The sequence below is a fragment of the Sinohyriopsis cumingii genome, chromosome 19, assembly GCF_028554795.1.
Source record: "Sinohyriopsis cumingii isolate HCF-2022 chromosome 19, ASM2855479v2, whole genome shotgun sequence".
In the NCBI taxonomy this organism is placed as follows: Eukaryota; Metazoa; Mollusca; class Bivalvia; order Unionida; family Unionidae; genus Sinohyriopsis; species Sinohyriopsis cumingii.
This window is the reverse complement of record NC_142979.1, coordinates 53,370,975-53,392,160: the sequence shown is the minus strand read 5'-3', so window position 1 is coordinate 53,392,160 and position 21,186 is coordinate 53,370,975. Positions and strand designations below refer to the sequence as shown.

At 40.8% G+C, this 21,186-nt stretch overlaps 1 protein-coding gene across 2 annotated transcripts in view; it reads right to left on the bottom strand.

Annotated features, from left to right (window-relative positions):
• LOC149775718 (matrilin-1-like) overlaps positions 1 to 17,534 on the bottom strand; it is a 39,258-nt gene extending 21,724 nt beyond the window's left edge. The window contains exon 1 of one of the 2 annotated variants that reach the window (XM_089943683.1): positions 17,066 to 17,534. In XM_089943683.1, coding sequence (XP_089799809.1) covers positions 17,066 to 17,123 — 58 coding nt within the window. In that variant the 5' untranslated portion in view covers positions 17,124 to 17,534. The remainder of the gene's footprint in view (positions 1 to 17,065) is intronic. The other variant, XM_089943682.1, reaches the window with a different exon arrangement.
• Between the last annotated feature and the right edge of the window lie 3,652 nt (positions 17,535 to 21,186).

The window sequence follows — 21,186 nt, the reverse complement described above, 5'->3', positions numbered from 1 at the left end:
CTTTGTCCGTTTGCCATCGAAGAGGGCGACGACCGCTTTGTTTCAACACCCGTTGCAGGGCTCGCACTAACTCGCTGCTGGATTTGGAAGTCAAGGGTACGACCCAGGCAAATTTGGAAAAGACGTCGATGACACAAAACAAATATTTGTAACCACGATTGTAGCTGGCCAAATGAGAGACATCGGCTAAATCGGCTTGCCATTGATGATCGATGCCTTCCACTCGGGTGCGACTTCTGGCAAACTTGCGTCGAATGGGTTTGTGTAAAGTGTAGGTAGCTTGTTCTTGTAACCATCGTTGCACTTGAGGTAAACGGAGACTTTTCAGTCGCGTTTTGGCAGCACGATACAATTTTTGAACTCCTGCGTAACCTGCAGGATGGGAGGGATCGTAGTAAATGCTAGCTAAGACTTTTTCCATTTTTTTTGTGTTGATTGGTGTCTTAATAAGGCACCCACTCTTGGAAGAGGCTACTCTTTTTCTCTTGGGGTATTTTCTTGGATTGCAAGGCTTTGCGTGTGCGGCCAGCAATAGGTGTCGAAGAGGAAGAGGATGTCTGAGCAGGGGATATCGGTTCTTGTTTCACTTCTGTCTTCACTTCTGTCTTCACTTTCTTTTTCTCTTGTGAGGAAGAAGGGGTGGCCATCATCTTTTTAATCCATCCAATTCTGGAGGTAGGTGGTGTTGTTAACTTGCGTACTTTTTCTGGTGGAGTTTGAAACCCTTCTTCTTCTTCTTCTTTTCCTTTTTCTGTCTTGGTCACGGGTACTGGTGGTACTGGTACTGGTGATGGTGCTGAACTTTTCATCAAGGTCTTAAAATCTTTCAGAGTGGGTAAAGCTGTTTCGTCTAAAGCTTTCTGGTGAAAGAGTTGCAGTCGTTGCAAGAGTTGACCGTACTTTTGCGATTTTTCTGTTTCGGACAAATCTTGGCGATCCAGCAAGGATTGCAATTCGTGTTGTAACTGGGACATCTCGCTCAAATTGGGATTGGGAGGTCAATGCGGGGTGCGTTGTTCTTGCCACCGATGGTATTCCATCCATCGTTTGTAAGGCACTAAAGCTACTTTTCGTCCTTCCATGGGTTGTCAGGGGTGAATTCTGAGATCTTGGGACTTCCGAAGGCCTTTTTATCTTGCTCCCATCAGTCCTCCCAACATGGTTCCCAAGACTCCTTTCAGTATGGGGCCTAACAAGAGAGGTAAAATGCCTCCACGTTGGACCAACATCTTCTTTTTTTGACGAATGGGAATTTTCTTTTGAACCATTTTCCGAAGAACGTGACGATGTTTGCCTAAGCATTGTTTCTGGTGTTTGGACAAAGGGATCGTGCCTTTCAAAACGTTCAAACAACATTCGCACACGGTATCGATGACCTCTTTGGAGGCCGTTTGAATGAGTTTTTTTCGTAGGGGTGGAGAAGCTTTGGACAGGACAGATAACAGGTCCCCATGTTTGGCTAAACGTGGTGGTAGTCCTTTCCTTTTCTTTCCTTGGGGTTTTCTGGAGGGTGACATCTTTGAGTCTTTAGGAGCACCTAAAAACACTGATACCCTACTCGGTCACAGGCCTTTTTTATACTGGAACGCGTCGCCACTGATTGTCTTTACGTTTTATCAGTTTGAGGACAGGCATGATACGTCGTGCAGGGGTACGTAACGGACTAAATCGAGCCAGTTCTTGCTTGGACAAATCCAGTAAACTTTGTAACATGCCCGATCTTTCATGGACTTTGATTTTGGGAGAAGGTACTTTGTGAGCAGCAGCCACTGCCGCTAAATTGGAAGGTCCTGCCACTGGGGAAGTTCTTTTGGGGGTCATCAACGGAGAAGTTCTTGGTGTAATCAACGTCTCCAAGTACTCTTCAGTTCCTGGTGACATCAACGGAGAAGTGGACAAACGTGAGGCTGCCGGAGACGCTGTGGCAGGTCGTGGCTTGCGAGTGTAAGGTTGCGTCCTGGCCGAAGTGCCTCTCTTGCGACTAGTTTTCTTCTTCTGTGGACTTTTCTTTTTCTGGGGACTTTTTCTCTGTTTCTTTTTATGGGGGCTTCTTTTCTTTTTCCGGGGTGATGGTGGTGGTGTCTGGTAAGAGGAGGGTCCTGCCACTGGAGAAGTTATTCTTCTTGGGGACTTGGTCTTTTTCTTTTTCTTCTTGGGGCTTCGTTGAACTTTTGTCTTGGGGATAACTTTGGGGGCATTAGGATCCCATCTTAAGAGTGAGCGAATGATGACCCCTCCTAGAGTACCGCTCCCTCCAGATTTCAAAATGATTTGTTTTTTGGTTTGAGTGTCGATGCGGGGATCGGCCAGTTGGACCAAAGCGACTTTGTTTCGATCGAAAAAGCGTTGGGTTTGATGAGGAATCTGAATGATTCCTTGGAGTAATTGACGTGCCGTCACCGTGAACCATCGTAAGACTTCTTTGAGACTAGCTTCTAAGACACGGGCTCGTGTTTGTGGATCTTTTTCTCGACTGATGCCATACAAGGCACGAATCAATTTGACGGGAAGATGCGACTGAAGGGACGTCATGTTCACACTGTGTGAGACAGACGAAAAAGGGTCTGAGGTTTTTATAGATTTTTTTCATGGGGAGTGAAATGAAGTCGAGGACGGAGACGTGTACAGGACAGGTCCTCCGTCTTGGCACCAGTGGTGAAACAAGTGGGTACGAAATCGCAAATCCTCAGGAGTCGTAGGTTTCAAATCGACGAGTAAATAGGCGTGTGGAGTTTGAGTGGCATCGTCGTACGCCTGAGTCAGCCAAGGCGTTCCTAACTGTTTGGCTAAGACTTGCACTTGCGATTTATCTCGAGGGCTTTTAAACAAGACCACGTAATGCGCATTGAGACTGATGGTGCGATGGGCTTTACTTTGTTGAAACAAATTTTGGGTGATGTAAACGACACTGGCATTACGGTGATGCCCTTTGCGCGTAAACCACAATTTAATTTCTTCTTCGTCTTCTCCTAACATGTCGTCGAAAATGACCAAATGGGTTAGACGGGAGTCAGAGACGATGCCATCGTCTTCTTTAGGAATGCCTTCCACAAACACGATGGAATCGCCTTGACTTTCTCGCAAGAGGCTGTACGTCGATTGCCACTCTTTGTAACACCACACGATCCGTTGAGGGGGCCGATCGATCAAATGATGTTTATGTTCGATCAAACGTTTGACGAATTCGGTTTTGCCTGAACCGCTAGGTCCAGCAATGAGCATGTTAAAGGGATGGCGAAGATACAAAGCCTCCCAACTGGCACGATCTAAGTGTTCGTCGATGACTTTGACAGTAGAGGAAGAGGGAGCAGAGACAGCAGAGGTAGCCATGGTGTGAGAAATGTCACTTGTGACACGAAAAACAAACAAGACAAGAGTTTATATACTTTTTCAGAACACGTTTATTGAATGTTTTTTTCAAACATGAATACGAAAGACAAAAATACATAAAAGCCAAAGGCTTAAGTACAAGGATAAAAGGCACATGATAACGATGAATGTGGAATAAACACAAGTGTCTGTACAACAACCACATGTTTTGGGTAATGTTCTAACCAGTTCAACAGGGGGTAAGGTCACACAAGTGTCCTCCCGAAAGGGTCTTTCAGGCCTGTCCACGACAGTCCTGTCCTGGGTGACGGGTTCTTCTGGCACCGTCACTAACACGGGTTGAAAAGTAACTTTTTTCCTTGAACAACTCTCGTGCATACTGGGCCACTTCTTGGGTCCAAGCCTCAAAATCCCATTCTTTCCAGGCACGGACATCTGTCCAATGGGGATGTAAGTCACAGGCTACACACACATCGTCATACACGTCTTGGGTAGCTAAAAGTTGACGAATCTTTTTTTCCCGTAGAGGTCGAGAAGTATCCAGATGAAAACGCAAGGCTTTGAGCAAAAGGAGTTTTTCGTGACCATTTAAGGCCATGGAGGTGGTAAGTACTGATCGTAAAGAGTCCACAAAGAATCGGCTGGTAAACGAAATCCCAGAAAACAAGTCACTAAGACACACACCACTTGTCGTCCCAAATTGAATGGATACAGTTCTTGTAATAATCGATGGTAATGATCCACGGTTTGAATATGGTCATTGAGTTCCTTCCACGGAATCTGTTGGATGACATGTGACATAAACCGTGGCATGGCAGCCTGTTTTTATATTCTCTTTTTTTCGGATGCAATAGACGTACTTTCTAGCCAGAGATCTTCGTTCTCCAGTAGGGAATCTAAATCTTGCATACTGTAACCGAAACGTCAGAGTTCGTTTAGGTGTTTCCTCTTCCTCTAAGTAGATTCCACGTAAAATATGTTGGTAATCCTTTAACTTGTCTTCCTCAATGTATTGCTGTAGGTGAATCTCGAAGTAACCATAATCATGAACATGTCGATCATTAGCGACCTCAAAGTTTTGAACAAGGTCTGACCATTGAAAGAATTTCTGACGAATCAGTTCTCTTATACCATTCAGGTACCAGTGGTTAAAGATCTGGTGACGTATCGGATGCAATTGTTCTTTACGTTTCACTTGTATTTTCACCAGCTCTCGGTAAATGCGTTCTCTCAACTCCACAGGCAAGCCCAAAATGTACTCTTGTAAAGTATCCATAAGTATATACACTGTTTTTGGAATCGTTGGGTGGTAGCCAATAGCCTCGTTTAACTTTGTGCCTAATGTAATATCCACTCATAATCAGTCTTCTTGTACTTTGGAACAGAGCATAATTTAAAAACGGATGAATTACTTTGAGTTTACGTTTCACTTGTATTTTGACCAACTCTCGGTAAATGCGTTCTCTCAACTCCACAGGCAAAGCACGAATGTTCTCTTGTAAAGTATCCATGAATAGGTCATACTAAATCCTCTTTGGTCTGACACAAGAAATGTACTCTTTGCACAAACATGGTTTCACTTCAGTGTCGAATTTAAATCGTTGAGTCACTAATCTACACATTACAATTCGTTCAGAAGTTTCCTCTTTCACCAAGTTGACATTGTGTTCAAGATGTTGGTAATTCGTTAACTCTTCCTCTGGAATTCGATGCAGTACGTTTACAATGATGTAACTACAATCGTCCATACCAAACCAATCCTTTTTAAAACTAGAGGATCGTTGATCAATGTCTGTCCAATGGAACACTTTCAATTGAATCAGTCCTTGTATAGCCTTCGGGTACCAGTGGTTCAAAAACCGGTGACGTAACGGATGCAATTGTTCTTTACGTTTCACTTGTATTTTGACCAGTTCTCGATAAATGCGTTCTCTCAACTCCACAGGCAAAGCACGAATGTTCTCTTGTAAAGTATCCATGAACAGATTATTATGGTAAAAAAAGTTACTTCAATGTCTCGGTCCCACTAAAGGTAAGTAATGACAATTCGGTGACCATCGAGCATGTTCAACGTAGGCCGAATCTTGCGGTTCCCAGTGGTGAAGTGACACACCGCAACTGAAGCACTTGACTTTATCTCCTTCGCCCAAGTAGAAAAATCCGGCTCTGGCTAATTCTTCGGGGGGTCGGTCCTCCCAGATACTTTGGCCATTTTCCTTTGAACGATTGAAGACGATTTTCAAAGTCGCAGTATTCCGACAAACGCACAGGGAACGAATATTCGTCTTTCACAGGTTCGTTTCGATGAGGGTTGGGTGACAGGAACAGGAGTTTGCTCAGGGCTGGATGACATCCGTAGGGAGGTAAACGTGAAGGTTGACATTCCCCTTTAAACCCGGTAAAATGTCTAAGAGGACGAGCGGCATCGCTTTCGCATCCCTCAGGTTTGACACGCACAGCATCACTTTCCATGACAGGGGCAGTGAGAACAAGGTTCCCATGATGCTTTACGGCATCGCTCAGGTCACAACGTACAGCATCGGTCCCATCTCAAGGCTCACAATCGCACTCGTCTGCAAACTCCGTTACGCAATTACAATGGTAACCACATGGACAATCGCAGTTTCCTTCCGGACATTTTCCGTCGCAATGCATGGGTCTTATCCATCCAATATTAGTCACACTAGAGGAAGATACAACTTTTTTACAATCCCCAAACTGGAACGATGTCTTTTTCAAAGTATTCATCTTGTTCGCTCGGTCTTGGTAGTCACAATGAACTATCGATCTTGCCTAGGGTTCCTTTTTATATACAGACCAATACCGACGTGACCGTACGGTAAGGTGAAATGATTGGGAAGTCGAACTCGCTTCTGGTATACAATTTGATAGACTTTTTCCAAGGGTCGACTGACGATGTGGTGAGTGGGTAAACGTACAATCTTGTTCGGTTGATAGGTGGTCACTTTAAAGTTTCCATCCTCTCCCGATTGCAAGGCTTCTTTCAATACCCCAAAGTTGACCACTCGACTGGTACGATAATTCAGAGTCAGTCCTTTCACTTTGCACGTCGTGTGCACTTCTCCTTGTTTGTCCCGGTATTCGTAGCCGTAATTTTTGGGACCGCCACTGACGAAACTTAGAATCTTGTCGTCGGGATGCTCGTCTGTCCAGGCTCCTAAACGGTCTCCTTCGATGTTAGGGTGATGTTGAATCGGGTGATGGATGTAAATGCAACTGTCCGTGTCAAAGTACAGGACGCGTTCTTCTAACAGTTCTAAAGCTTCGTACAATTTTAAGCGAGCATGGGCTGTCACGTAAGCCGCAATGATGACATTTCCAAAAGGGTCGTCTTGCACAAAGTCCAGATCTTCTTCGTAATTGACCAAGATCAAATTCTCTCGAACGACGTCCACGTGTTTCATGTATTTGGTTTTGTCGTGAATCATCTGGAAGTAGCGGGAAGGTTCTGTCAAATATTCCGTCTTGGGTAAACACGGTCGTTGTGCCATTTTACCCCACAAGCAATTTAACATCACTTTGGCAAACGATCGCCTGCCTTCGTTTTTCTCGATGTGGTCTAAAGTGATGCCTTCTTGTTCGTAGTATTTCTCTTTGAATTGTATTTGGTCTTCGGGAGTGTGACACCAGGAAGGATAGACGCTGGCTTCTTGCTTCAGTTTCAAAAAGGCATCCACGTAGTCTGCGAAAATGCCTTTCTGACTGGGATCACCCTTGCGGTACTGTTGTGTCTTGGGAAAGTGGCAAATTTCGTACACTTCTAACAGTTGGTATCCCATGTCCAGAGCTTTGAACAATTCTACGCTGACCCAGGTTCCCGTCAAGGCCCGTTCTTCCTGGCTGTGCTGACAAGGTTGATCTTGGTTGCACGTTTCGGCACAAGTACGGCACAAGGGAAACATCAATTTGCCTTGACAATGGTGAGGTAAGACGGGATGGTATAGGTTCGTGGGAGGCAAAACTTTGCACTTGATCAAGCCTTCGTATTGTCGAATGTTTTTCAGGTCGATGTGTTCGGTTAACAATTGCGGGTGCCCTACAGGAAAGCGACAATATTTGCACACGTAGGGATACAGCGAACACACGTCCAAGTATTTGATTTCTTCTCCTTTCTCTTCGTCGGCTTGGTACAGCAAACAGGTGGCATTGGTCCTTCCTCCGTACAAACTATCCCTCGGGTTCAGCGGGTCCATGAACTGGTAACTTTCCACGAGGCGTTTAAACTCGGGATCGGTTTTCATACGGTGATCGTACTCGTGTTCCCACATTTCCACCACTTGGTATCCTTCCTGTTCTAACTTTAGGCGACGCTGACAAGTGTCCTGGTACAAGTCTTCCATGGTTCGTTGCAAAAACTGATTCTTGGTGCCACGGTCAGGGTAACAAACGGGACATCCGTGAAATAAGCAACCGTTAAACTCGTACACGATCTTGGGGTTTTCTAAGTCCCAGCCATCGACCGAATACGTTCCGATGGTCTTTTCACCCCCTCCGTTGCGGGCATGCTGAATCCATTTGTCTTCCTTGTCGCACAAGTAATGTAACCAACGTAGGGCTTTGACCGAGTATTGACGTTTGACAAAGTGGGTCGTTTGAGGACTGATGACAGCCACTGTGTTTTCAGGCATGAATCGTTGTCGATACACTAAGGAACACGCTTTGGCAATGGTGCAAGCTTCTTTCAAAGGATCGACCCCTCCGTGTTCCATGAACAGTTCTCGAAATTTTCCACAGCAACGCCGTAAAATGTCCACGTCGGAACGACAATACTTTAGCATTTCTTCCTGAAAGTCGAAAGGGTCCGAGGCGTGAATCTGGTACCAAGCGTAGAAAGCTTCTCGTTGTTCGGTACGCATGTTGTCGGGGTCGTAATAGTGAGCCTCAGGTAAATGGGGTAGAACGGCGTGTTGATTGGCTTCCGTATTGAAAAAGTGTGGAAAGTACCCTTTAGCTATTTCTGTCATTCCAAACGTTTTAGGCATTCGACTCAAAGGCATGGCCAAGTAGCTCATCGAATCTTTAAACTGCACTTGTCCCACTTGCATGAAAATGATTTTGGCTCCGTTCAAAGTCACTTTAGGACGCTCGGTGCCTTGTTCCGTATAGTATCTGAGAAGAAACTGTCCATCGTATCCGGAAAAATTGTGAGCCATCACTGTGGCATGGCGATGACAATCTCCGTAACGTTCGATGTCCTCTTGGCTCCACGTCTTGTCGACGGGGTCTAAGACCCATTGGGCAAAATCGGCTAACGTGTTCGGTCCCCGAAAGATTTTTTCACGTCCTCCGGGAATCTTGCTACAGTGAGGGCAATGACTGAAGATAGGTTCTTGAATGCACTTCTCGCACGCTCGATGAGCCACGCAGAAATTAGGAATGTGAATGCCGGTCTCTTGCATGCATTCGAAATCGAAAAAGATGAAATTGCCTTTCTTCTTGTGACCGTCCTCTTTCTCTGGTGGGGATTGGTATTTTTGCACGTAGCATTGGTGTTCCAAGTCCACGATGTGGTGACAAATGTGACATTTTTTCTTTCCTGAACATACGTGTGCCTTGGTATTATTGGTACGTATGCCTTGTCCACACGTAGGGCACAATCTCAGGAGTTGACAAGCGCATTTCTTCTGTGAACCTTGCGTCTTCAAATGTTGTTGGTAACAGGTAGGGCTGACAAACGTGCGCAGACAATTGGAACAAGGCACTGGTTCTTCGCTCAGACAGGGTGGAGAGGCCAAACATCCTGAGCATTTCCATCCACAATGTTTGTGTTGCTCTCGATTATTATAACCATAGTCACATTTCTCACAATAATAAACATATCTCAGGAATCCAGTGATACTGGTAATCGTATCGAAATGGTCATCGTGATGATAAAGGTGAATGTATTTTCCGTCCTTAAAATCTTGGCCTCGAAACAACAGAGGTCCGCGCACTTCTTGAGGGTGCACTTTCAAGGTGTAGCGTGGAGCTAGGGCATCTTGCAATTTTTGCATCTCAGGAATGCCACAGGGTGTGTCTTTGGGCAGTCCGGCTTGTTGTAACAGGAGTTCTGCTTCGTTTCGTTGTTTGGCTCGGTCGGAACGTTGAATAGTGTCCCAGGTTCTTTTCCATTCTACCGTGTCGTTCTTGTTGGCATAGGTTCGTCCCACCACGATGGCACGGGCTAAACACATCTGCTCATGAGGGTTGTTAATTCGGACGAGACTCTTTTTGGTGTTGCGAAGGTCGTCCACCAATAACATCTTTTTGCGTCCTGTCCCTTGAGGAGGAGAGACGTGGGTCATGTCCAGTGTGGCTTTACCATCGGTGATGTCAAACTGGTCATTAGATTGTTGTACGTGTTGAATCTTGTCCATGACTTTGGAAGCAGTCAATTCTGCAGGGGTGCTAAACTCGATCCAAACAGGGGATTTCAAACCGTCGTGTTGTATGGAAAGTCTCAAGCGATCGTCTTCTTTGGGTTGACATTGTCGCTTGAGTGCAGTGAGCAAAGAATCCCACACCTCGGTGATGAACACTTCTGCTTTCTCTAACGGCACTTCAGCCTTGAAATCTTTAAACTTCACCGTGTATTTGTAAGCCGTAGTTCTAAATTTTCTAGAGGAGCGCTTTTCCGTCTCTCGAATGGAATAGTACTTTTCAGGGTTGACTAAGGGTGGTGAACTTGGTTTAGAGGGTTGGGATTCTGGTTCACTCATGTCCTCTTCAAAATCACTAGCATGAATTTGTGCCAAGATTTCAGCCCTGGTACGAGGCAATAGATCACGTTTCTGCCTCTTACTTTCTTCTTCTTTCTTCTCGAATGAATGGGATCGTTTCATCTTGAAAGCAAAAAGTCAAATGACTCAAGTTCAAACACCATAAACTACTTTATAGTCATAGCAGACCAGCGTATATAAAAGGGTGTGTGTCTTGTCCTTTCACTATTCATTTCACTCTCAAGCCGAGCACAACGATGGAAGAGACTAACCAGATGGAACGTTTCGTCAGAGCTTTGCGAGGGGTCATTAGAAAATTCTCTTCAGACCAGCCTACGGACTACTCTCCTTCCTTTAGAGATAAAAGTCAAGATACTTGCTATATCTGTCAGAAGAAAGGGCATTGGTCTTCAGAGTGTCCAGACCGTCAAAAAAGAAAAAAAAACAGGGGATAAAAAAGACAAAAGTCAAGATACCTGTTATTATTGTCAAGAAAAAGGACATTGGTCTCCAGATTGCCCAAAAAAGAAACAAGAGGAGTCAGAAGAAAAGAGGAATTCTTCAGAAGAAGAGAGGGATTCTTCAGAGGAAGAGAGGGATTCTTCTGAGGAAGAAAGAAGACAGGTGAAGAAAAAGAAACAGGAGAAAAAAAGAAGAAGGGAAGAAAGCGAGGAGGAAGAAGAAGAGAAAAAGAGTGTGACGGTGAAGAAATTCAAAAAACAGAGAGACTAAACAAGGAGAAAAGAAGAAATCAATGAACTTTTGATTAAAGTGTTGTGAATTGTGAATTGGATTGTAAAAAATGCAGAAAAGAATAAATGAATGATATAAGGTAAGAGTCTTTGAGTTTTGATTTTAAAATAAGAAGCTACACTCACGCACTCATACACAGACACGTACTATAAGGGTAAAATGGGTGAGTTATTTTTTTTTTGAGTTATTGGCAAATTGAAATTGTATTTCTTTTCGAGAAATGTGGGTGGCCCTGAAAAGGGCCTTTTTTTCTTTATGGTGCAGGGGTGAGTTTAAGCAATCAATTTTAACTGCCTTAAGCCTTTGCCACGGCCAAGGCCTACTTCTGGACTGCGTAATGATGATAATGATTGGGTTGAAATCACTAAGGGTGGTACGGTAGGCTTAGTCACAGGGTTGACGTGTTTGGCTCGGGAAGGTCGTATTCTCTTCGGTCGTGATAAAGAAGTCTGATACATTTGTTTCAGACTTCTTAACTCCGCTAAAATGTCCAACAGTACCGTGACCGTTTGATTTTCACCCTCTTGTTTCTTTGCTGCTACTTCTTCTTGCTGTTGTTTTTTTCTTACCTCTTCTTCTTGTTGCTGTTGCTGTAGGAGAAAAGCCTGTTCCGCTTCCTTTTGTCGTTGTATAAATTTCTCCAATTCTTCTTTCTGTCTCTGTCTAAAATTCTCCACTTGCGGTAATGAAGAAGGTAACGAAGGTTCCGGAACAAATTCTTGCGAGGAGAGAAAATCCACAAAATCCCAATTCACCTCTTCTGAAAGTAAGTCCGGGTTCCCTTGGGCGGTCTCCCCTGCTGGTGCACCCCACTGGATCGTTTTCTGAGTTTCCGTCATGTTGAATCACTATCGCATAGATTGACTGCACACAAGCGCTAGCGAATCTATATTGACTACGTGACGTCACAGACTGCTCTCTTCGGATTGGATGCGGGCTGACTGAATTCTTTAACGCGTGTTCGGATTGGTGAATGAACTCAATCCGTTTCAATCCTTTCTGTCCCTATAAATAAGTGCAGTTCACTGCATTGATTCACCTATTCTCGGAGCCTCAACATGTGGACCGACGTTGAATCTTCAACCCTTGTGTCAACAATGATGTTCAGGACGGACATGCTCATGTATGTCCGATCCAAGTGGACCGTTGTCTACAGGACCAACAGCAGCCTGTGGATAAGAAGAGTCTATATAGAGAGACAAGGTTGCCTCAAGAGGACTCTGATGTATGGCCCTGCTGTAAGACGAAGTTTGAGGACAAGAAGATGTCGCAAATGCCCTTTATGTTAAGGGCATATTAACATAAACCAAAGGCCCTTTTCAGGGCCAGCCATATTTCTCGAAAAGAGATAGCCTTTGAATTGCCTACCCCTTTTTTAAATTTTTAAATTTAAAAAAAAAAAAATCCCATGTTAAATTCCCCTTGTCCCTAAACAAGCCCAAACTCTATTCCCCATGTTAAATTCCCCTTGTCCGTAGAGTGACCCACGATTTATTCCCATGTTAAATTCCCCTTGTCCGTAAAGTGACCCACGATTTATTCCCATGTTAAATTCCCCTTGTCCGTAAAGTGACCCACGATTTTTCGCCATGTTAAATTTCCATTGTCCGTAAAGTGACCCAGGGGTCCCTGTAATGCTAATTCCCATTGTCCGTAAAGTGACCCCTTTCACTACTGACGAGACCAGTTCAGACAATCAAAAAGCAGTAACGACTAAAACAGACAGAAAGAGAGGCAGAGAGAGAGAGAGAGAGAGAGAGAGTTTGAAACGCATACTGACCAGAACAATATTTGATCAGATATTACATTTTTTGAAGCCAACACAAATATTGTAAGACTTAAAACTGTCGCAGTGGATCGAGAATCCCAAATGAACGTCCTCTTTGGCCTCGCATTGGCGTTTCGATTTATTCGTGTCTTCTTAGAAACCACTAAGACGCACTTAAACTAACACTTCAGCTAGCGTATGAGGTGACACCGCAAGTCGTTAACTCTTGTCTTCATCTTCGAATTCTTCACTGGAATAGTGGCATCGTTTCATCTTGATTGCAAATAAATCTTTTCACTACGTTTTAAACTCAGTGGGTCCATATATATATATATATATATATATATATATATATATATATATATATATATATATATATATATATATATATATATATATATATATATATATATATATATATATAGTAAGTGTCTCACCCTAAGTGTATTCATTCAGTTTTCAAACTGGTCAGAGATTTTCAGAGGCACTCCAAAGTATACTTCACACAAGACGAAATACTGCTATTCCTCACGAGACATAAGTCAAGATATCTGCTCCGTCTATTAGGAGAATGGAAATTAGGCTCTGGAATGTATACAACAATAAACAAAGAAACTACAAGATAAAGGAGAGACAAGGGTAAAGATATCCGTGATGCTTGTCAGGAGAAAGGACATTGGTCTTCAGTGTGTCCTAAGAAAAAAAGAGAAAAAAAGAAGAACGAAGAAGAGAAGCAGGAGAAATGGTCTTACGACAGAAAATAAGAATCCGTTCCCGTCAATACATGCAAGAAATCAATACCACTAGCAGAAACAAAAGAAGAGGAAGAACCCAAACTGGTGAAGAAATTAAAAAACGAGACTAACATTGAAAATGGACTCTTGTGGTGTGTTGTGATGCTTTAATTCAAACAAGAGAATTTGCCTAAACCGGATGTGTCTTTGTCTTCATTTTTAATGATATGGTTAAGTGACTCAAACACATACACAATATTGAATCATGTGAAAAGATGATGTAATAGTGTGTTGCATAGTGCGGGCGATGTGTTGGGTAGATTGTTTGTGTAATTTCATATCTTCTTATACGTCACACCCCTTTTATTCTCATCCTACGGGGATTTTAGACACTGCACAAGGCGTTTTGGATAGTGTGCATGGGTATTAGATAGTATAGGTGGTGAGTTGGATTGTATGTTTGTGTGATTTCATCTCTTCTTATTCATCATACTCCTTTTTACTGATAGTTGTTTTAGATTATTTGACACCACACTATACATTTTGGAAGGGGTGTATGGGGTATTAGATAGTATATAGCAATTCATATGCTAATTTTAGATAGGAATCAAAAGGTGGGTATTGAATTGTATATGTGGTTTTCTTGAATAGTAGTAAGAAACCTAGATGTTGGATTGTATATGTGGTGTGTAAGAATAGTTGTCTATGATTGTATCTATAAATGTTAACATTACTATTTCTACACGACCGGATACATTTTTCAACATCAGAACAGCCTAAAGCAGAGGTGGGCAAACTTTCCAGTGCAAGTGCCGCATACAGAAATTTACACCTTGTCGCGGGCCGCATAGTTCATTAGGTAAAATAATTAATATTTGAAATAGCAAAAACAAAAGGTTTTTCTAAATAGCATCATAATTAATTTTCAGTTGTTAATATGTTGTTAATATTTGAAAACTTAAACTTAAACTTCAAACGAAGCACATTTATTTAATAAACAGAGTAACATCAACAGAGTCAGTGCGAATGATAACTTGTTCCTAGGCCGCATGAAAGCCCTTGGCGGGCCGCATGCGGCCCGCGGGCCGTAGTTTGCCCACCCCTGGCCTAGAGCAATACAAATAATTAACATTTTCCCTATAAATACGTTTGACTCCATAAACACTTTTTGACCCAATAAACATTTTTAACCCCATAAATACGTTTGATCCTATAGACCCATTTTCCATGTTAAACCTGTGAACAAATTTAGCATAGGATTTCCAGTATGAACCCCCAAGTACCCCAACATGTTAACTTGCCGGTAATGCTGATTCGCATATGACCCCAATACCCCCTACAACTACTAAAGTGAGGCATATACACATTCAATTTTCAACTGGTATGTCGAACTTGCCTTTGTTTTGTTGTACGTGCAGGATTTTTTCGATAATTTTGGAAGGTGTTTGTTCAGAAGGTTTACTACAATCCTTTTTCTGCAGGACATGAAAACTGTCGTGGTTGATGGAAAGCGCCCTTGATCTTTGGTCAAAAACTTTCTTTTCATCTCAAACAACTGCGCGTTTAATAAGTCAGTAATAAACGTGGCCGTTTTGTCAGCGGGAACTCAGGACTAGGAAGTTTTAATTTCGGCCGTACATTTGTAGGCTTTCGTGCCGGTTGTATGTAAATCACTTGATGAAAATAAGAGGCAACATTTGTCTCATCGTCAAAAGTACCAAAATGAATTTGTGCCACACAACCTTCCCCGGTGGCTCAGAACTGTATCTGCATCGATACATCCTTTCTGGATTCTCCGGTAATTTATGAGATCGTTTGAGATCGTTTCGTCATGAAACTTCATATAGGGTCATTAGACAGTGGTACTTGTTCATTTGCAAGAAAGAGTGTTTGTTGGTAATTTACATTCATATATATATATATATATATATATATATATATATATATATATATATATATATATATATATATATATATATATATACGATGCATGCGGGAGGTCGTGGATTCGATCCCCGGCCGAGTTATACCAAAGACTTACAAAAATGGTACTAACAGCTGCCTCCCTTGGCGCTCAGCATTAAGAGGCTAGTGTTAGGATTGATCGACCTTGTGCGAGGACACTGCAAACTTCGTAGCGATATGACTGAAAAATTATTAAAGCTCCAAATCTCACACACATATACATAACGTCATGACACTATATGATCAAATATCATATACATAATCTATAAAACATTTGGATATCATTACTAGATTGGTTTATCGAATATATTACTCACCGAAGATCAAAATAATTGGATAAAAGCCACTAAGGTACAATTCCTATCGGTGGCTCATAAATGCAAATTGAGGCATTGCCTCATCCCCATTTGACATTCCATAAGACCCCATATTTCATCTACCCTTTTTTTTTGATTTTCCATAAGACTCATAATAAGAACACTTAATGATAATCCTAACAGAGCCCCTAACCGACACATCCATGTAAAATTCCCGTAGGGCCTTATAATACTTCGGTCATTTTCCATAGGGCCCCCATTATGTTTCGACATATTTTTAGCATGTAATTCCAATACAGCCCCTTGTTGACCCAGATTTATTGTAATGTTTATTCCGATAGGACCTCATTGTGGCTCATCCATGTTACATTTATGTAGGGAACCATAAGATATGTTTGTTTTTTACAAGGGCTCCGTGCCGACCCCAATAAATACATTAAGTAAAGGATGGGTCGGTCTAACGTAAGCCTCAAAATTTCGGCTGTTTTGCATTCAGCCTCCACTATATACCCATTCACACGATACAATCTTTGATGGTCACTTATACGTGTATAGTATGAAAACAACACCAGGCTGGCGTTTTATTATGACTAAACGAATCAAATACATTTGCGAAGGTGAACATAAAGTAGTGCTGGAATTGTCCGTCCCACCAACCCCAAAGTACCCACCCCGCTTTCACTATATTGCATAAATGTTCCCATATTGTAACCGTCTTCAAGATAGCACTAGTAGACAGGACGAAACGTAATTCATCAATTTAAATGCAGTCCATCTCGTAATGTTTTTTTTCCATTCTTGAAAAAGAAGATATCTCAATTACAATTTAAAAAATCCTGCTAATGTTTGTCAGTGATCCTTTATGAAGAAATGAAGCCTATTAAGATTGTAATATATTTTATTCATTAGTGCGCGTTGAATAAGTAAAGTTTTTCGTTGCCAAAGTAGGAAAGAGAACAATATTAAAAAGTCTGAATTCGATGGATAGTGAGATATTGCGTGACAGCAAATTTAGATCCGTACATGTAAGAATAAAGTGCATATGTTCACTTGTATTTCTATATACTTTATATCTGTCTGTTGGTAGATATCTAAATAAATAAACGGGCATATGATAGTAAATGTAAAGTATGACAATAAGTTCGATGTATCTGACAACAGAATTCCTACGATGGTTTGTTCTGGTGCTTAACATTACGTTCATTAGTACATGCCATTAACATTATCCCTGTTAATCCCGTTTCTATACCACGACCATCATTAGCACAGGCCATTAACATCATCCCTGTTAATCTAGTTTCTTTACCACGACCAATCATGGCATAAGCTTTAATAGTTGACCTGGTAACTCACGTTTTGGAGCACTTCACGGCGTTAGAGGTTGTGGTTTGTAAACTACATTCTCATTCGCTACATTCATATACCTATTTGCATGCAATCTTTAATTTATGTCTCTAAATAGTAAAGGGTAGTACGTACCTGCTACCTGCAGGAGGAATGCAAACAGTTCGAAGTTATTAAACAGGTAGAACATCATTAAGCAGTCACAAATGATCTCCGACAGAAATTATGTCTAATCGTGGTAAAAGGTTTTCAGATTTTTAAGATAATATCATGTCAGTGGAATAGTTCAATAAAAATATAGTAATTTGTTTTTATTTTTGAAAGGTCTAGTTTCTTATCAGTTATCCAACCTAAATAAACGTGGGCTTACTTAGCAGGGGACGTTAGCTAGTGAGCTGGCTCAAATAAATACACTGAGATAATGTACACACATACCTAAAGTACCAAAGTACTTGTAAATGTGCACGTACTTAAATCATATCCAAGTAAGAGAATCTGTCTGGGCATGTTTGCATTTACTTGAAACCGCGAGAGCAAAGTTGTTTAAACATTGGAATCGTAATTCAAGGATCGATATCTGCCCAGGCCAGATGAATGTGTTCGATGTGTGTTTGGGAAAAGCAGTTAGATCGCATTTCCAAGCAAACAGCTCTATGTATGTATGTATGTATGTATGTATGTATGTATGTGTGTGCGTGCGTGCGTGCGTGCGTGCGTGCGTATGTATAGAGAAAGAAACATAGCTTGACAGTAATGGATTTACAGCACACCTAATCTCTGTTGCTCATATATTTTATTTGCAATGAGTTCTCTCACTCATGTGTTTAGATAGTGTGCCCCGTATACGAACAAATCTGCAGGTAAACCAGAAGGCAGACAGGCTGAGGAAACAATGTTAGATTAACCCAATGTTCTGTCCTGTTGCTGCTAATATGAGTTTAAGTAATCTTGAAGTAGAATCTGACATTTGACCCTTGTGATCCCTTTTGCGATCATGATAACATGTCTTTGTATTTTCTTTATCCATGTATGTCGTAACATTCTACGTGTTGGAGTAGATGTCATAATTTGATATGTTCCGGTCAAACATTAAGGTCACATTTCCCTGCTGATCCATCGACTATAAACCTTGACAAGAATTGTGTATACGTTGTATGTACGGTTGTCTGAAGCATTATTTGATGCCAATCTGTGTCATTGTGTACACACAAGACAAGAAAAAACGAATGCAGAATTATTCTAAAGACAGGTTACTTAAGTATATTTTAAAAGATTTAAATCGCTAAAGTTGGAATAGGACGTGCGAGTCGTTTCAAATGTATTGCAGTAATATTCGATGTCTAAATGCCACATTTTTAAAGATGCAAGAACGGAGGCAAATGTCGTGATATTGATCCCACGTCTTGAAGATGTTTATGTTGATAAAACAAAAAACCATCTGTTATCTTCAAATATTATGCAAAACGTACCCTAATATAGTGGCGTTTATTTCCATAGCAAAAATGATATTGCCGATGTCTGTATTTCCATAATCGGAAATTGCAAATGACATTAGTTTTGTTATCATCAGTGTAGCTGCTGAAGTTGTTGCTGGTGGAAGTTTAGCTTTATATATTTGTTACTAAATAAGATTCTGTCTGCTAAATATCGATGACTGTCAATTTGACCCTTTCCAACGAGAATCGTTTTGCTAAAACACTATCAGCAATATGTCAGCCTTCACTGTCCGCGGATAAGTGAAATAAAACTGTTTAATGTATTTTTATTATTATGTCATTAAATATATCAATCATTTTAGGCATCGGCTGAAGTACAATTTTCTACAACAAAAGGAATATCTTCATCTGAACAAATAAACGTACAATTCAACACTAGAAAGCGCCTTGTACACATTGATTCCACAAGGTGGACTGAGGCATATCCATCTTTGCTCTCGAGTGATTTCGCCTGACATGGCTTTCGATGAAGATGTGAAAATATTATCTTTTGCCTAAGGAGTGGGTGATTGGACATTTTATGAGAATATTGATTATTGCAGAATTATTTAATGGTGTCAAGTATCCATTGTGTTAGATACATGCAAAACGGCTCCATTAGATGCAATGTTTCTCATGGACTCTTCATGGACTCGGGAATATCTACGATTCAAAGAAGGAGTTTGACTTCATAAAAAAAAAAAAAAAAAAAAAAAAAAAATTCGTACAATCTGTAACGTCAGATCTGTAAAATATGTAAATTTCTGTTTCGCTGACTTTATTATCGTCTATACCTGAAAACCCCAAAACGTGTTCTTAAAAATCCTGTTGAATAGAGTAATGACTATTGCGTTTAAATGTTTAACCCTAACTAAAGTTGAAAAAAGTATTACTCGCTATGATACGTTTACGACGTATCAACAGAACACATGTAGTAAAAAGAACATAGATGTCAATGCCCGTCATTGCTAATGTTAAATGTTTAACCCTAACTAAATTTGAAACAGGTATTACTCGCTTTGATACGTTTACGACGTATCAACAGAACACATGTAGTAAAAAGAACATTGACGTCAATGCACGTCATTGCTATGGAACAAGTAAAGTTTGTTTAAAGAGGTAAAACGTCAATACTATGGAAAAAAGTAAAGGTTGTATAAGGAGGTGTAAGGAAACGTCCACGCACTTCAATGTTATGGAACAAGTCAAAGTTGTGCATAGAAGTAAAACGTCAATGCACATCAATGCTATGAAAAAAGTCAAAGTTATGTAGAGAAGTGAAAAGTCAATCGTTGATATTTGATATGTAAGTAGAAAGAACTAAACATATCAACATCACGCCAGATTTATATGCATTTATCCATAAAAGGAAGAAGAATTTACAGACATTTCAAGTTTGCACTCTCGACAAAAACTGCTCTTAATATAATGCATATAATTTACCTACATGACGGGCATGAATTAATTTGAAGAAAAAAAGAAATCTCATCGTGATTTTACTACGCTATATATTAAAATTTAACTTTCAGCACGTAAAGAAAGACTTTGAATCACAGGCAAGGATGAAAATGGAAGATTTTATATATAATCTATTCTGTCCTTAATTTTATGTTTATTAAATGTTCTTATTTCAGCAACATTCTCATTCAAATCTCCAATACCGATGTTAAAGAGGTAGAACTTATCATATAAAAGTATCGTTATGCTCAGTTTGTATACAACAAATAATTGAGACTTTTCACACACACACACACACACACACACACACACACATATATATATATATATATATATATATATATATATATATATATATATATATATATATATATACATACATACATACACACACATATATATATATATATATATATATATATATATATATATATATATATATATGTGTGTGTGTGTGTGTGTGTGTGTGTGTGTGTAAGAGGGAACAAGCTGTCATTATTCTTATGCAGATTACTTCAAATTTTCTTTCTCCACAAGAAATAAATCTAATGCACGACTCCTTATTGAAATCATATCGGCTCTCACACAGAGACTGTATATCATGTCTCATGCCCTGTACTCTATACATCATGTATCATGCCCTGTACTCTATATATCATGTATCATGCCCTGTACGGCAAGTCAAAAGTAAAACCTAACACCAAGGAAAATATGCTAGTCGAACAATTAGCGAATTTGGGCATACCTGGTAAATTTCTTCTTTTTTGTTGTTGTAAATATTATATTACATGGCTAAGTTTTGTCTGATTGTACAGTATATATTAAGATTATTATTATTATTTGTAGGTGAACATGTTTATTTGGATTTTAGTTCAGGACATTAGTTTTCCGCTGGGGATTTCCTGGTGTACCTGCTGTTTGCCATGTTATTTACTACAGCTTCAGTACTAGACTTGATATCGTTGACATCTAGAATGTTCTAGAAACGAACTTTGGTCCCTCATTCTATTTCATATGTTGTGATTTAGTTTTTGATATAAGTGAGAATACTACTTAGGTGGCATAATGGTTTGAGCGTCCACCTTGGATGCAGGAGGTCTCGGGTTCGAGTCATGCCAAACACTTGTAAAAGTTCTAGTAACAACTGCCTCGCTCGGCGCCTAGCATTAGGAGTAATGCCAGTATTAATGGTGGCGGAAGAACCCGGGAAAAACCTGGAAAGAACCACCGACCCCGGAGAAGCTAATGACAAGCTTTCTCACATACCTACATAGGACGAACCATCGACTCTAGCCCACGCAGACAGAGATGAGATGGCAGTGA